This window comes from Fopius arisanus, unplaced genomic scaffold (assembly GCF_000806365.1).
Source record: "Fopius arisanus strain USDA-PBARC FA_bdor unplaced genomic scaffold, ASM80636v1 scaffold00095, whole genome shotgun sequence".
Classification (NCBI taxonomy): domain Eukaryota; kingdom Metazoa; phylum Arthropoda; class Insecta; order Hymenoptera; family Braconidae; genus Fopius; species Fopius arisanus.
The window spans coordinates 350,136-368,432 of record NW_011887834.1 but is presented as its reverse complement, the minus strand read 5'-3'; the positions used below and the strand labels follow the sequence as shown (position 1 = coordinate 368,432).

Sequence of the window (18,297 nt, the reverse complement as noted above, 5' to 3'; positions counted from 1 at the left end):
CCGTTTAGCCATGATTCGGTGCTTTGCATAAGCCAGCCGAGCATTTGGCTTCTATACTCCGCAGGAATCTTTTTTCTTTCACCCTTTTTTCTCCAATATTCATTGAAAACCGGATTGATGGAATAAAACGGCCGTCATTTCTTTTGCGAACTTCTCGTTGTAACATAGAAATAAATAAGAACTACTGGAAAAATTTCTGCTAAGAATTTTACAATTCAAAAAGTCTCCAAAAAAAATTCAAAAAAATTCATTTCAAAATTGGCGGTAATTCCATTGGGTCTTCATCAGGCTTATTTTCGTTGGTAAAAGTTATTTTACAGTTTTACTAGGGTAATTGAATTTCACTCGGAGCCTGAGAATTTATAACGAATTTTTAATTGAAACTCAACGTTTAATGAAGTAGGAGACATTAAGGCGGAAGTACTTTAATCATATCAGAGCTGGTGAGCGTAGAGATGTCTAAAAATTGAACATTACAGTGCACGTGGCCATATTATCCAGAAGTATCCACCGGAAGAGCGAGTAAGCCAATCCAGTGGGTTTGCTATCTCCATGTCGCAAGGAGGGTTCTTTTATTTTATCGCACATGGTCGCACCAACAGATTCTGGGCGCATCTCGCCGTGTGCACACGCAAAAAAAGACTAGAAATCGATCGATGAAAAGCTCACCCTTGTTAAATGAAACTAAATGACGGCCGTCATATTTATCTTTCTGAAACTCTCGTTCACCTGCATTCATTTGTTTTCATACCATAGTATCCGATGAATATTTATCGCTGTTTTTGTTTCCGCTTTTGTCGGTTTATATTTTTTTATCTTTTCACCGCAGAAATAAAAGTATCGGCCATATATGCGGTTCCAGCAGGCTGCTTTTATTTCCTATCTGATTTATTCCATTGGAACAATAGAATTTTCTTGCTCGGCCAAGAAAAAATAACACTCACTTCCGGTTCATTCAAGGCGCTAACATGTGCGGAGAATGGACTCTTTGGAAAGCGCGTGTTGTGGCTGTTCGATCGATAGAACCCAGAGAGTACCCGGTGATATTTCTCGTTTCAAGAATTTCCCGTATGATTTTCTTGATCCTCAAGTTTACCCACTTTGAAATGACCAATTGTCCATGCTCATATGTCCCATATTTATATTACAAAAAATTTCAAGCCTGGTCTCTCTCGATGGAATAATGATACGTGGAAAAGAGAAAACAAATTCGGTCGACTGTGAATGCTCAATTAATTTGTACACTGGTAATTCAAGAGAAAGGGAAAAAATAGACATCGGTTAAATTATCAATCGACCACCGACCAATGAATTCATCCTCACTGGCATCCAATAATACTCAATTCCATAACCGATGCAAACTCATTGGCTCATTCTGTCCCTCATTATCCGACCATTTAGTAAATAACATCGGCAATATTGCTCTCATCATCGTCGATCCCACTACATTTTCTCCAACTTCCTTTTTACGTCGAGGTTGCTCGAACCCAGAAACGGAAAATTCGAATCAATATTTCCTGTCCCTGGTGGTGGTGTTTGCTGGGGGATTGGCTCTCCATCCTCCCTCTACCCCCTTTTCTCTCTCTCTCCTCCATTTCCAGTATCATAAATTTGTGGTCTCGGACCATATAAATTCGTCAGATACCATCAATGTGTGTTCACGGATCAGAGCATGTTAAAATCTCAGCGTCGAGTGAAAATAAAAATGACGAATCGTTGAAAAAATTCAAGTCAAATGAGAATTTATCTATTGGCGGTAATTCACTCGCGTATAGTTATTTTCAGAATGAAAAAGAAAAGAGCAAAACAGTTGGAAAAATAGTCGAATGCGAATTGACGTATCTACGGTAATTTAGTTAAAATAAAAGCTGTTAAAAAAAAATTACAACGGTTGTAATGTGATTGGAAAGGGTCGGGTATTTGATACGGACGAAAGCCGGCAAATCGATTGCCCTCGTCGAGGTCCATTTGCGATTTGCGAGAGCTTCACAAATACCCCCTGTACTGTCCCGGGTGAGAAAGAAAAGGGGAATTGGACGTGATAGCTATTGGGAACAGAATGTTAAAAACCGAAAGAGAACAAAAAATACACTAGTGATGAAAAAAAATGAGAAAAACAACAGGAGAATGAACGAATAGGATAGAAATAAATAGCGCTCAGGCATAATTCTGATTAAAGGAGTGGTAATACACAGCTGGGGTAAAAATATCCATCCGTGGGTATATTAAATCTGAATAATAATTATTGCTAAAGAGAATCAGAATATTGGGGTTGTCTACGTCTCCATTAATTTGCATCAGAATTAACTGAAACATTCGCCAATCTAATTATCGCCCCATGACGATTACTTCGACAAATATTTGTGATCCGACCAAGTTTATCTTCTTCATTTGCATATGAAATACCCACAGTGTGTTCGTCTTTCGCGAAATATCGAATTATTAATTTCTGCAATTATTGATATGAATTTTCTATTGGAACTGAGGCTGAAATTCGAAAATTCAAAATTAATCCTACAGAATTCAAGCGGAATACAAATTCATGGGAAAACACAAGAGTTTTCGAAAGTTTGTGTAACTTTATAATTCCAACTACAGTTGCAGATTAAATAAGCGAGATTGGTCTTTTTCTGACAAATGCTATGATGAAATGCTGTTATGTTGGTAATTACCGGATAAAACATGAATTTGAGGATGCTGTCTATGATGTACCGGAAGAGACAAAGGGGAGAGAAATTTTTCAGTGGGGGATAGAATGGAAAGCGACTGTGAGCTCTCGCCCTACGGCTAGAACACGAACTGGGCGGCTGCTCTGGCATGCTAATATCGGATTTAGAGAGACATCTATATGACTTTGCTTCAGCTACACCATCCCATCCAACTCACTATACCGCCATGCTAATCGCTCTATCCTTCAAAAAATAAACTTTTCGTCCGGGCAAAGTTTATAACACTTCTTAGAACACAAACATTCGAGTTTGTTTTTTACTCGGTTGAGGGAGTGGATGCCCGAATACATACCTATCTGTGGATTCATTTCAAATTCAAATATTTTGGTTTGGAAATTATGGAAATTATGCACGATTTAATCAATCAATGTGCGAGAGGAATTTCAAGCAATCATTTCTTCATACTTGTCTCTCCTCATATTATACGACACGCGACAACTGAACAGCCACTTTTTCTCTTCTCTCGCATGTGGGTCAGATAGGTATGCTTTTTACTTGATGAATCGTTGTTATGGCCCGTCCCCATTGGGATGCTACTTCCCTTTGTCAGTCTCACTTGCATCAAGTACCCTGGTGCACTGACATTCCGTTGTGGGACTGCATGGCTCATGCAAAACCATCAAAACTTTTCAATAGCCATTTCCATTCATTGCGCTTCATTCAACGATACACTGAAATATCATTACTCCGAGGATCTTTTCCGATTTGAGATGAATTTTTTTCCGGACAGTTCAGCGAACAATCACTGCCTCTCTACAATTATTCCCGAAACTTTAATTGTGTAGAACTTTTTGGTTGAATTTGTGGATAAATTAACAGCAATGTCAACAGAGCTTGCGTTAAAATTTCCAAACTATGCAAATTTTCACTACTAAATGAATTAACCAATTCCTTTGGATTCCGTTCCACTGAAGTTTCCTCGAAGTGAATGCCCTGTCTCCCTAGAATCTCGGTTCGTTAACGCCTTCTCTCTGTCTCACCCTTTCACCATTTTCTCCGTACATGACAAATTGGTATACCAGAGAAAGATAGTAACTGCCTCGTAACTAAAAAATATTCTCGTTAATATTTCAAGGAGATGAGGGTTTTCCTTGATGAGAAGTTGTTGAGCTCGAGTCTTTTGATCTAATTTCCTCTTTTTTTCAAAAAGTTTCATTACATCGAGGCTTCTGAAAAAAATTAGTAACACCTCCCGGGTAAAAAAAATGGTAATCGGAATATTTTTTCCGAATTTTCCAAAAATTTTTATTCCCAAAAATATATAAAAAAAAATTTCAGAAACAAATTTTTGAAAGTTATCAAAACATCTCCCAAAAATACAATTGTTATGTGTCCCGATTTTTTTTGGTTTCAAAAAAAAAAAATTCCTGAAAAGTTTTCCAGAAAAAATTTTTTGAAAATTTGGAAAAAATATTTCGATTACATTTTTTTTTTACCCGGGCTATTCAACTCCACGCGCCTCACAGATTATGAGTACTAGAAAATTTCCGAGTTCTGTTAATCCTTTGCATATTTAACGTCCAAAAAGTCGGTAAATTCTCACCTTTGCAACGACTTAATGGAGCAATAGCATAATATTTTCATTACTCGGTGTATGATAGCCTGAAAATTCCTTATCAAAAATTAGCGCGATATGTGCCTGGGGTTGGAGTCGAAGATTTCAAGTTAAGAGAGTAGAAAAATGGAGAAAAGCCTTTTGAATGAATTATCCAGCAATCCTTCGGGCAATGCGACCACTCACTGAAATATGAATTGTGGTCCGTCGGGAGTTTAGCTCAGAAAAGCAACGGTAGTTCCGCCATGTGAGCGCGTGCTGAGCTCGTGAAGCAGAATCGTGACTCGAGACTTCACGAGCTTTTCCCCCTTTTCCCCATCAGTTCTAGAACAAAAGATGTAGGAGGGGGTAGAGGATAGAGGGTGGTGGCAAGGAGTGGGAATATGAATTCAGTGGGGATATGAACGCGTTAGAGTGACCCTTCACTAGACCGAGCAAACAGGTACGTCTTCAGAATCAATATTTGCTCGCGATACACAGGTTTCATGGTGCTCAGAATCCATGTCCCGTTGCCCCATTCTTCACCCCATCCCAGAAAGCACCAACGTTAGCATCATATCCGTCTCTGCATACGGAATTGCCTCCGTTGTGTTCTCCGGTGATGCCCAGACCATGAGCACATATGCCACTACGTCCTATCAGCCGGAAAACAAGAGGAAAAAGGGAGAGACAGGGAAACGACCGGAACTTCATCTTCGACATTCTCATTTTTTATCCTTTTTTTTTCGTTTTTCTTCTCTCTTCCCCTGAGACATTTACGACCGAGAGGTCCTCTGTTCTGGCTGAGACAGTTCCCGTTACGATGATCACATTTTTATGAGCTACTTCGGGGCACCGATAGTGGCCGGTTTGTTGCTGTTGTACCTGCCTCCTTGCGATAACAACACCCTCGGCTTTAAACATGCAAATTACCTTCTCTTCTCCAGTCTCTGGGTTTTTTTTACCGCCGGATGGGGCGTTTATCTGGCATTGATTGTGATGTTTGGGGAATAATGGGAGCGAAAGTTGGTGGCAATTGAATATTGACTTGATTTTTAATAGAGCCCTTCACGGATTGACGATTATTTTTTCGAAATAAAATCCCTCCAACTTTCATGGAAAATCCATTCACAGTCGAGAACTTTCTACGGTAATTCGATCGTACAAACGTTTTCAACGTCCAACTTCATTTTCCCATTTCCACGCTGTTCGATTCGAATTTCAGTTTGAGGGGAAAAATACGGGGATTTTAAAATTCACGGTGAATAATCTGATAGAGCAAATTTATATTAAAAATTTGAATTTGGAATTCGTTTAGATTAATTGTGTTCCGCACAAATCATCTATAAAAAGGAGTAGCATTTCCAAACGATCAATTACAGACAGTCGAGATTGATAAGACAAGACACAAGGGCTTTTCTCCTGTCGGAGACATAGAATCTTTGTCACCCTGAAGATAGTCAATTCACTCGATTGTTATCTCGTCGACGAGCCGTATCCCGTCATTCCCCCCGCCTCTATTTCAGTAAAATTGTATTGGGCGGAGAACAAAGCGAGAAGTTACAAAAGCTCGGTGATTCTCGCGAAATGGTTTTATTTGCGTCATCATATTGTTTCTCAATGAATGAGAAACTCTGGATGCACGGTTTATTGTTTTACTCAGGTGGTATTGTATATGAGATAAAACGAGCTAGAACTGGGGGTTTACGTCAGAGTAGAAAAACGGGGTCACTAGTCGGGCTGTTAGGGGCTTAATGTCAATGGATAATTGCCTCATAACTTTTTTTTTTTAATTCAAAATTTCATTTATAGTCAATCGAGAAAAATCCACTTAGAAATTAAAAAATGAAACCTATTTTTTTTGTCACTATTGTCCTACACCTCCTGCTGTGTCAAAAATTTATTTGAAAAATGTGATCATCAGTCGTTCTAGTATTTATCTGAAAAATCTGGGTAAATCTGACAAATTAGGAAATTTCCCCAGGCACCTAAAGCGTGATGACTTTCCTCAACTGTTTGATCCTTGCGGTCTCCTCCCGATAATTATTTTTTAGTATCAGATATCACTTTATCCGGGTTTATCTTTTCACCTGAGCCACCAACACCGTAGAAATCGTATTACCCTTTGATCCAATCATTTATGGAAAAGGGATAGGGCGGAGGGGTCGTTTTACCCTAGCTTTTATAACGAAGTCTGGGGCCATTGTTCCAATGGTACAGACAAGGTGCCACTGCTGGAAACCGGCGTTTACGATCTTATTGGAGATCATTACAGTGAGACGAGAAAATTGGATGCCTCGATCTCCTTTTATTTCTCCTCTCATCGGTGATGCTCGTTTTGAGGCTAATAGAATGTCTCCAGTGTCCCTGCCTTTTTCATGAACCTATTACAGGTGTTTTTCATAGCACAATCGATTTAATTATATCCACTAAATTAATCTGCGATACTTAATAATTCTTGGGGGACAAATTGCCCGATGAAAAGGGGAAAATTCAATTTTTATCCTGAGTGCACGTAAAATACGTAATTTCATCGGTGGTATTTTTAACACGTGAATGGAAGGAATTACGGGAGAAAATGAATGGGTAGGGCTGTACTGGAAGGTGAAATGTACATTTACCTGGGTGTACTCCGCATTAGTGAGACAGCCATCGCCAGCCACTACGTACTACCGTTGAATTATGCATGTGACGTCATACGAGAAACGTATTTCCAGGGGAATGTCTATTTTGGTTTCAGAATGGTGTTGCAGACATTTCCACTGCTTGAATGTTATTATTTGAAGGTGATGAGGGGATGTGTCTTATTATTATTATTAGCTCTATCGTATAATCCTGTTACTGGGAGAATGTCTTCGGGCAATCTACTAATTTCAGTTTCCAGCAATGGAATTAAAATATTTTTTTAAATCCCATTAACTCAGAGAAATGAGTGAAAAATTCACTTTTCCCGTTCATGTTGGCTGTTCTCAGCGCCTCATATCCAATTTCACACCCATCAATTTCAATACAATAATTCTCCATGGATTAGATTCTATCGATCCCCATGGTTTGATGAGTTTCACCCAAAGGATGAAGCTCTCCTCGTCCGCTGGTAATCATATATCTCCCGCGTAACTAATTAAATCCCAGATATAATCACTCCATTAATAATTGCCGTGTCCTTTATGAAAACGAAGTTTGCTCTGCCTCGTTGGGATCTCAATGCATTTTTCCGCTATGAAAATTTCCGATGGCACAGGAAAAAAAAGAAAAATATAATGCGGCCTCGGATAGAGCGAGCTTATTCAGCTGAAATTTTTGGCTTTAGTTTTAACGATCTCTCTTACTAGGAGTTTAAAAGTCACGCGACATTGGCGAGAGTTCTTCGACGTCCACACTGAACATTATCGTTTGGATTATTCTCTCAACTTTTACTTGTTGGATAATATTTAAATGGGTTTCTGGATTTTGTGAATTGCTCTTGCATGACACTCACGTTCGGTTGTCAATGTCATTTTTACATCGTCTATACTTGGTCGGTTTTTTCATCGGTTCTATTTCTTTCACATCCTTTCGAATCATTCATCTTTTATCTACGGGCTACCACAAATCATTCGAGTCAAAGCCACCGTCACAGAGCTGATAAACATGACCTCTTATTCTTCGCGGAACCGATCCTATTCATGTGGAATAAAAGTATTGGAGGAAATTACTTTTCTACATTTATTTCCTCTTGAGATAAATTAAATGGTGAATTCAAGAATCGCGAACTTTGGTGAATGGAAAAAATAATTAATAAATAAATAAATTCTATAATGTGACGTATCCTCTTAGGAATATATATTTTCCCGAAAATTTGGAGACCTTCGCGCTAGGGGTGGATATGGGGGTAAGCAGTGGGGTTTTAACACGCCACTAACTCCGCCTGAATTACTTAGACTCTTATTAAACCGCTTCTCAACCGCTCGTAAATTTTCCGAACTGCTGTTGTTAAAGTCACTGAACCGTCTTACACCGCATCTAAGATATAGAAATATAGAGAGTACATGCACAAATCAACATCGATTCGTTTTGTCTGTTAAAAAAAAATAAAGCAAACAGTCAAGAGATGATAAAAAACACAATGATGATTTTGCGAGGAGCTCTCACTAACAACTTGATTCCTGCATTTTTCAATTATTGCCGTTTTAATTATTTCTTACTGCTTTCAACTCTTTCAAGTTACTCTCCGCTTGCCTGTCTTCACTTCAAAAGGGATTGACTTCCATGTTCCATTTAAATCCCCGTCCACTTCGCTCTAGAAAATAATTCGCAAGATGCGGAGTAAGGAAACCCAAGTGAATAACCCAGATACTCTGAAAAAAAAGATAAAAGTCGGAGGAGAGGTATTCAACTCCTGGGATATTATTTCGATACTCCTGGAGGAAAATTCATGGAAAATCTGAGGCGGAAAATCTCCCGGAGACGATTTGCCAGGGTCTATCATTATTTTCTGCCCCTCGTGTCAGTGGATGTTGAGGCACAATCTATCATTCTCGTGCCTCAGCATTCTTCAGTTTTTCCCTCGCAGTCCAACGTAGATTCTCGACCTTTCGCATTCGTTTTATCTGTCACATCACTTATCCCCCCAGCGGACCATGGACCCTGGGTCCTCCTTCTATCCCCCTTCTTCACCCGTCCTCACACCACATCCTCTGCTTCCAACTTCATTTCTAACATTTTTTACTCCCTCGTTATTTTCCACTTTGTCTTACTTTATGTATTTAGAGAACTTGTAGACACAGAGTTTCACGTAACCTACAGCCTAGAGGAGGCGAAAATTATCTCAACGAGATTTTACTTTTTCATTTTTTCACTTTTTCATTTATTCTTTGGAGGTAATCGCAGAGAAAAAAATTTTTCCAGAATAATTATTATTTCCTGGATTCACTGCTGAAAATTAAAATGATCATTGTGCGCAGGGCACGATCAGCTGATCCAGGACATATCTCACTCCCCGAATTCTCGTCTCACCCCAAACATTCCGAGATATTTCTATGCTTCCCCATCACCCCCAAGACCTACGTGCCTTCACCCAGATATTTCTCCAGGATCCAGTCGACTCCGCCACAGCCCTCTGTCGCGATATTACACCCCAAACTAATGTATTCACATTTTGAGTATATATTCCACCATGATAACATTAGCACGTAAATTTCCACGGAAAATTTGGAACTCCGCAAGTTGCACATCAGGAAATTCATCATCCCCGGCTCCATGAATAATTCAACAACGAATTTGTCTAATGACTCGATATGTACTCAGTGTTGAGTTCGCGAAAATTAACTAATCACTGCAGAAAGCAATATAAAGTTGCGTAATTGTCGAATATTTTGAAATTGTCATAGTTGGATGTTGTACCCGAGGGAGAGGGAGCCAGCTGGTCCAACGTGTTTCTCCCCTCGGACGACAGCTGTTGCTTCGATAATTGCAAACTTTCCCCCGGGATAAAGACAAAGTATTCTTCTTCCTTTCTTCACAAGTTGTTCCTTAATTTGAGAGACCCTTTGTGTCACAGTTTCGTCATAGCTCTCCCAGAGCTGTAGTCCAGAAAATATTATAAATATGAAGATTTCACGCATTTGCTGACTCAGTCTGTTTTTATTATGAAAAACTAGCACACACTTGGTTGCCCCAGTCAGCGAATTCTGGCTCGTTATGTCTCTCAACGGGTTTTGTTTGCGTTGACGAATGCATCCAGCTGGGGATAAAAATTAGAGTGGAAAATGGAGATGAAAAAAAAAATCAGTGGTGCAAACGAAAATATAAGAATTTACTTGTTAAACGGGAAACCGACCGGTCTGAATTTTTTTAGTCCTCTCGAGGGAAGAGATGAGAATTAAAAGCGGTGAGCCTGTATATGGGATGAAGTTGGAATAAATTTTTTAATCTGTCATGGCATCGTCGTTCAAGACAATGTCCGAGACCCTTTTAGACCACTTGAGGAGTGGAAATGTAACTATGGAAAAAAAGTGGTGGTGATATTTGAAAGTTTGGGAAAACCTCGGGAACACTTTTGTGCTCTTTTGTGAGGGATAAAATGTTGGTAACGTAATTTTGACGAAAGTTTTTCAATTGTTTTGTTGCAGAGACGGAGAGGAATGTTGGAGCGAGCCCGACGGAGTTGCGGGAACAAGTAGTCACTCCCGTCGTCTCGGCAGCCTCGATCCCACAGGCCAACACTAGCCACGAGACATCAGTGTCGACATCAGCCTCAACCCTTGTCGCTGGCCTCGATAAATCAGTTCTTCAGGTATTCATCAATTTTTTAAATCGTTGTTGGTTCAATCAAATTACACTTCTTAATCTGACCCCGCCTTGTGCCCTATTATCCGACTTTTTCTCCTTCCCTTTTCAATTCAACTTTCTCCTTCAAACTTTTATTTCGTTTCCTTATAAAATTTATCGAGTCAGAAGTGGAAGCACTGACAGAGAATACTCCGACGATTTTATTATGAAATTCAATAGGAAGCAATCGGAGAATACTCAATCGAATTACGATAGAATTGCTATACAATTCAGTCTGACAAATAATGAAACCGAGAGAATATATCGCGCATGAAGGGGTGATGGAATCGTCAAGAATGCGTACGATAACAAATCAATCATTTTATTTTGTCAACGTGTTTTTTTTTTGGCCAAGTATTTCTCAGAATTGAAAAACAAAAACACGCCGGTATTGAGGATTTACCGTGTGATGCATGTGAAATAGAACCTGAAAAAGGAAAAAAAAAGCCACACAAAAAGTAGTAGAACCATAAAGTACAAAGCATTTGTCGAGGTGAGTTCTCCAGAGTGCAATTCACGTGGGAATTGTGATAGAAATGCCAGCATTTTGTCTGTATGCCCGTGAAACGGCTGAAGAAAAGAAGTTTGAATCGATTTTGCTCTCAAGAAACATAACTCCCCAGTAAGCGAATCCATGCTATCATTTTACCGTATGTAATTTTGGCCTCCGGATGTTTGGGGATTGATGTTTATGGTGGGATTTAGCGAGTCACGATCACTCCCTACTAATACCATCTTAATCAAGACGGTATTACAATGTGCAACAGGAACAAGGGGCTTTGTAGAGGTCTTTTGGGGGGTAGTATTTGGTATTGAAGATAGTGTAGGGACGGATGTAAAAGGGGTGCGAAAGGATGAGGGAGTGCTCTCACCCAGACACGGGTAAATGTCTGCTTGGACGATCGAGACTTCATTTCCTGGGACTACGCCAAACTTATCTGTTGCGATTTATCGACTTCACTGTACCATCAAACTCTAAATATTCAACAGCCCTCCTTCCCTCGTTGACCTCAACTTTGACAACACCCTTAATTAATCTCTTAATTACCTGGTCCCTCTATCAAAGTAACTTTGCCATGAAATTATATTCATAATTATGTTTGCTGTTTTATGCAGATCCGCGACTGGTTGACCCTCGAGGAGGAGATGCTGCGCCAGCAGTCAGTGTCCGTCGGCGATGTCGACGAAATTCTTCAGCTCATCGACAAGCAAAAAGTAAGATCAAAGACATATCCTCCACTAACCCAATTCCGTTACCGATAAAATTGCTAGCCCGGGGTATTGGTCGATGTCGGTACATGGAACGTCGGTACAGCCGACAGCCAAGCCCACTACCCCTAAAGCACATCGATAACGTCTCGACGCTCCAGGGGTAGAACAACCCTATTTCCAACAGTAGACGTTGATAGCCAGCGCCACTGGGGTAGTTTCAGTTAGATAAAGGAGCTTGGGTCGATGGTCAGGAGGACTCTGACATTGACATTGGCATTAAATGGTCAACGACCGCTGCCACGCCTTCCTCCGCGCCACAAGTATTTCACGTGTGTGTTAACACTTGTTTCTCGAATATATCCCTCGGCGATTTTCTCAGGCTTTGCCACTATTTTTTATCAACCACGACGCTGCACTCATTCAAACTTTTCTTACCCCATCCCGATGGACGTCAACGAACCACGGAATTACACCTCAAACGAGTTCACTTCCTCGTGATATTTCATTTCTCATTTCCTACTCTTCAATTCGAACTCTGTGATAACTGAAATCACATCCCATTGATTCTTCAATCAATTGATGTCGCTCAGACATCTCTGATGTAACATTTTATGCTTTCGTGATTGCACTCAAAGGGATTGACAATATTTTTTTGTGTCACGTATCACACGATGTCATTATCGATGGTACTGTGTCAACGAAGCGATTACAGACGCACAAAGAAATAAAAAATGATAGAGAAAAAGATACAAAAATAATTCCGAGGTGGCGGGATGCTGTTGTGGATATCGATTTCCAATTGAGGGAAAAGACAGAGAGAAAGAGCGAGAAGAGCCCCACGGAAACTCGCGACGCATTCGTGTGCAATTCCTCGATGCCGACATCCGCCGACTACTAACCAGAAGAATACTTTATCCTTTCCTTTCTCTCTCTCTCTCCCCCCCTTGCGCCGCCGAGTTTTTCGAGTTTTTGGATATTTTTCACGATGGATCACTGTATACAAAGTAAACTACTGGTATGCAAATCCATGTCAGCTGTATCTCGAGAGCCAAAAGTGGAAAATATCTGGAGTACTTTTCGGATCGATAGCGTTCCTCAGAAAAGTTGTACCACAGTAATACTTGAGGCTACGGAATAGATTCTTGGGGAGAGGTTCGAATCATCAATAATGAAAGATCCAATTCGTCGCTGAGGAAAAGAGAGATTTTTCTCAACTTATGTATAAATATGACCCTCAATGCGAAAATACTCTTTCTCCATTTAGAATTTCTAGAATTTTCTAGAATTTCATTTGGGATGACGTTTCAGTCAGTAAAATGTCTTTGGGAGGGAATTAAAAATTCTATATCTCACGGAGATATTCAACCATGTGGTAATATAAACACGTACGATTCATGGGTCGACGGTGAATTTTATCGCATTACATAGGGCGTGAGCATAAAATTGGCCATTTTCATGAAATATCGCGGCAATATGCAAAATACCTCTCGAGCTCGGTCAAAATAAAAAAAGTACTCAATAATGACACTTACATCGTGTTTATCAAGTTCGATGGTGCATTGTTGGAAAATGATGGTGTTTGAAATTTCTAGCTGACAAATGGACCTAGTATGTAAATGGAAAAATAGGATTTTGCCTTCAATAAATTTCTGTAGGGGTGTTACTTAGTGCCACCGGGTGATATTCAAATTTTCTTTGCCAGCCAGCTGTAATATGAGGCTTGTATGAACGCTTCAGTGGCACGCAAGCGAATCATCGTACTATACCGACGTAATTCTGCTCGAGTTATGTACAGGCAGATGTTAATTGTTACAGACTGTATACAGTATCATCGGCGTTGGTCTTGTAGAGCCCCCGGGGTAAATACTAGACTCGCACGTCATGTTCCATTGGTCGAAGGGCAATATCAATGTGTACAGAGATATCTGCAGATATTCCTGCGTAAACAAACCGTGATTGCTCCCTTCAAACGTCTGCTGTGCATGAACTTGCCACAAACTAGTGAATTGAGTCTTCATTCGCCATACGTAAATTTATCAGTGAGCGGAAATACTCTGAGTACTCCGAGGAAAAACAATAATTGAAATTGTTGAAACAACTGCCAGAGTTCCAGCTGAGTTTACTATAATAATGTTGTTCAATGAACTTTAATATAAATTTCACTCAGACTGGAAGGTGGAAAAGTCAATGCCATCAGTGGAATCATGACCTATCTCAAATCATCAACTCCCCTTTTTTGTCCGGCAATCATGAACACTGTCTCTGATTTCGTCAATGAAAACGATCCTGACAACTGCGTTTGCGCACCGAAGATTCGCCGTGTACAGTGGGAATTTCCCCCATCATCGAATTAGATGCGAAAGTAGCGAAAGATGTGAACATACATCGAGTTTATGAAGCACAGAGTTATAAAGTACTCATTCCTCCCGTGTGTCTACCTCAACAATTCGTCAAGGCAATTGCCAAACCAACAATTTCTGAGTACCTCGAGCAAAGGGAAGTCTTCTGGCGACAGAAAATTACTCAAACTTTGTATATCCGATTGAACCCGACAGGCGTTCCTAACTTCCACTGAACATGGCCTTCTCCCGCCATGCGAATTTTCCGGCAACGTCGAGCTTGAATTCCCATGGGATATACAGCGCGTGGAGAGATGTTTCGGGGCTGGCACCCTCTGCGTTCACAGCCCTTGAATGCCACCAGCGATTCTCCTGCCGGTCAGTATTCTGACGGATTTCATCCGTAATGTACGCACTTTGATCCGGCATTTTCACTAAAGCGGGTTAACTTCAGAACGCGGCTTTACCAGATATATGTCAAGTCTGAACATGCACCAACTGGTGCATCTACTAAATTATCCAGGCTCACCTGTACTTTTGATAATGCTTACATCAGAGTCATGTGAATTTCAACACCATTTCAAGTGTCATTGTATTACGCCGATGGGCCCATGAATTCTTTAAATCCGCTTTGGATATTTCCGTAGGATAACACAGCCGGGAGTGCTTGTTTCTTGTCAGTGTTGATGCCAAAATTTTTCACATTGGATTTTAAGTGTTGAGCCTACAGTATTTCATAATAATGGATCCAAATGGAGCTCAACCTGGCGCTTCGGCAACGCCCCTTTATACCGGCACATTGCAGCTTCGGTTTAGTGTAAGTCCACAAAGCAGAGAGTGCCAGAGCAAAAAAAATGGCAAACGCCTAGCTCTTTGATGTTTCTTGGAGCACTTGTGGGAAGGAATTGTCACCAGGGGATATTGCACAGGCAAAATCCACCGGACAGTCAAAGTGATCTTGATTCAGTTCTGTTGGACTACTGAAGTATCTGCCGCGTTGTTTGCTCTCCGATTTCCCTCACTCCTTTCGCTCGAAAGTGTAGTGCTGTAATTTTTGGTATCAATGGAAATGGAGTCGCGGGTGTGCAAATGATTTAAAAAATTGACGATACCAGGGGGGGGGGGCTGGGGGAACTAGTGGGAATGGAGTAGATATGCGTCTTGTGAGCGCAATACGCTCCAGAGGGTGACTCAGGTCACCCTCTTCGTCATCCTCCTTCTCCTCAGTCATGTGTCTCATCTTTTGCGTTAAATGTGACTCTTTTCACTTGACGTGAACGCCTAGAGGAGCCGCCCTTCTCGAATAATGAACGATATTGCCCCGTAAGACGCATCACGTCGCTTATGAGCGCATATTTCATAGTTGAAAAAGTTGTTGCCGTACGGCCAACTTTCTTGGTCGTTTATCATCCCAAGATTCCCAGACTCTTGCCTTTTCCTCTTCCTTTTATCATCCTCAATGAGGAGATGGTAAAAATTTAACTCGACCATGATGTTATTCCATTTGTGGAGACCAACTCGACATCGAATGTGGATCACATCTTTTTTCGGCTAGTTCTTTGATTTTTTTATTGAGGTCGGTCGAATTTTCTTTGCAACGCTGTTACAGAAATGTGCGGTTGATGACACAAATAGAGGGACCAGTTGGAAAATAAGAGGGACAGATAATGTTGGACATTGGGCGGAATTGTGGGGAAGGACTTTGGACAGATTGTCGTGGTATTGAGAGCAAGTTGGCTCGTTGTGTCACGTCGGACCAATTTGTCCTCGTAGAGTCGTCTCTGAAACTAATTACGTGAGTGTCTTGGACTCACGACAGCGCCATTCCAATACCAAAGTTTTCCCTTGAAGCAGTAGAACTCTTTTTCAGACACTTCATCCTGAATAACAACTATCTCAGTTGAATTATTCGTCACGTTAAAAAAGATTGTATGTTCTCTCAAGGATGCATAATGCGATCATTATGCAATACATTGCTCTCTTTAATGAAATGGCGCTGGGTAGGGTTGGATAATTTTATCGAGCAAACTGTGGCTAGCTTGCGATACACACGGGGGTAGCTGCCAGGTGTTTCTGCTCTGCGGTTTGTGGCCTAAAGACCCGTGGAGAGATTTTTTTTTTCCCCGAGGCGTGAAAATTGCACCCGCCATTTGCCACCTGTGAAGTAAAATGAGGCGAAACTGCCACAGCGGAAATTGAAATGATCGTTTACACCTTTTTTTTTCGGCATGATTTATTCTATCTCGGATTTACTGTGATGGAAATTATGGAAAACTGACACGATGTTGAATATTTTGAATTAATACAATTGAATACTATTGAATATGCAGGGGAGGTAAAGGTTTGAATTACAATGCTGGCTCTTGACATGTATATTTCCGTTTTCTCTGTTAGAAATTCATAAAATATCTTTTGCTACATGAAACAAAGGGAAATATTCGCTTTGTAATTTTTAATGCACAGTCTTCCTTTTTCCGCGAGACAACCCCTTCATAGAATTAAACCATTATCGTTATTGAATAGGTTTTTTTTATTTTCTTTTTCAGAATGTTCTCAGAGAGCTGGAACAGAAAAAACCACAGCTGGATGAGCTCGTACACACGGCAGAGAATCTCCGAGCTGATACCAATCGCCAACAATTGCACGGGAAGGGTAAGTCACTCAGAGAATATTGGTTTTCTTCGTTTGTATCAGTCGCGCTGGGATTGCTCAGGTAAAATTCCCTTCAGGAATTGCCTCGTTCAGTTCTTCATTCATAACAACAGAATATCGCGCACTGAATGAGTGCTCCTGGTCCGTGAAAAATATTTGAAGATGAATATCTCCGGGAAATTACTTTGTCGCATAGGAATTTCGGTGAGATACCATAATATACGAGAAGAAATTCTCGTGACAGAATGAAAATGCGAGTGAATTTTTAGTGGGAAATCCGCGGAATTCTTTCATATCGGTAAAAAATTCCAGACCCCTCGAATTTGTTGAATTTGAAAATCGCTTTCTATTCCGTTACTATTGAATTTTATGACGAAAAAATGTCAACGCTTTTCTACGCATGGACTCAACTTGTTTCCATTTATCACTTTTATTACAAAATTTTACGCAGCGACTGGTGAATTTTTGCCGCGATGTGCCAGAGCTTTTCATATCACGGGGCAGCTGAATTTTTTCTCGGGTCCTCGACAAAGATTCACTCGTAGCATGACAATTTTAACATCAGCGTTTGTGCCTCGATTACGGCACGGCATGCCATTTTTTCTGCGTTCCATGTAAAAGATTCCACAACTTTTTCCCTCGTGTACGTCAGAAGAATGACGATGGCTTGTGAATTTTTTGGCAGTCGAGCGTCACTCATATCTACCATAACCCTTCAAAATAGGATTTAACGAGACTGTAATTATTTTTAGTGATCGTTAAATCCATTCTACGAGCGATGGGTCCAACGAGTTTTCCATGTCTCCCATTTGGAGCTGTTCAAATTCCCATGTTACTCGCTTTCCACGTACATGAAATCGAGTTAATTCCAGAGGTACACTATCGTTTTTCCAATTTGCTGTCTCGTATAATAGGATTATACATATTTTTTATTTAAAAAGCAAGTCGATCATTATGTCGAGGTAGCATTGGTTTCCACAATGATTGCCGAATTCTCGCGATATTTGAATTTTTTATATAGTGGTGGTGGGTCGTTCGAGATATTTCGATTGATTCCTTTCTCCATTTTATATTAGGCCTAGGATATCAATATACAGGAGTGATATTTGGATAGGGGAAAGGGAAAAAGGAAAAGGGCTTCTACAATTTTATCGCAGTTTCGCACGTACCGTATTCTGGAAGTGGTTATGGTGTGATGCTACAGTTTAGCATCAACCAGCCATCGCTTAATTCGGTTGTGTTGAGCAATTTGAGTTAACCATAGTTTCTCTACGACGTTAAGATTGAATGCGGATGTCCAAGAGACCCTTGGGTATACATTCCATGGTTACACAGCCGAAACTATAGACTGTGTCCTGGTAAATTCAATAATCCTCGGGAATCGATGTGGGTTCTTCAGTTCATCGCTGTCCCATGGAATCTAATAATCTCGGTACTCCCCTATTGTGAATATGCAGGTACCAAACAAAACCTCTTGGGGTTGCTATATTTTCCATCGTTGCATGGAATTGAAGTGCAGTTT

General features: G+C 40.4%; 1 protein-coding gene across 7 annotated transcripts in view; it reads left to right on the top strand.

Annotated features, from left to right (window-relative positions):
* Dys (Dystrophin) overlaps positions 1 to 18,297 on the top strand; it is a 129,676-nt gene that overhangs the window by 28,312 nt on the left and 83,067 nt on the right. For all 7 annotated transcript variants that reach the window (XM_011312016.1, XM_011312011.1, XM_011312017.1 and 4 more), the window contains 3 exons: positions 10,374 to 10,537; positions 11,689 to 11,787; positions 16,670 to 16,775. In XM_011312016.1, coding sequence (XP_011310318.1) covers positions 10,374 to 10,537; positions 11,689 to 11,787; positions 16,670 to 16,775 — 369 coding nt within the window. The remainder of the gene's footprint in view (positions 1 to 10,373; positions 10,538 to 11,688; positions 11,788 to 16,669; positions 16,776 to 18,297) is intronic.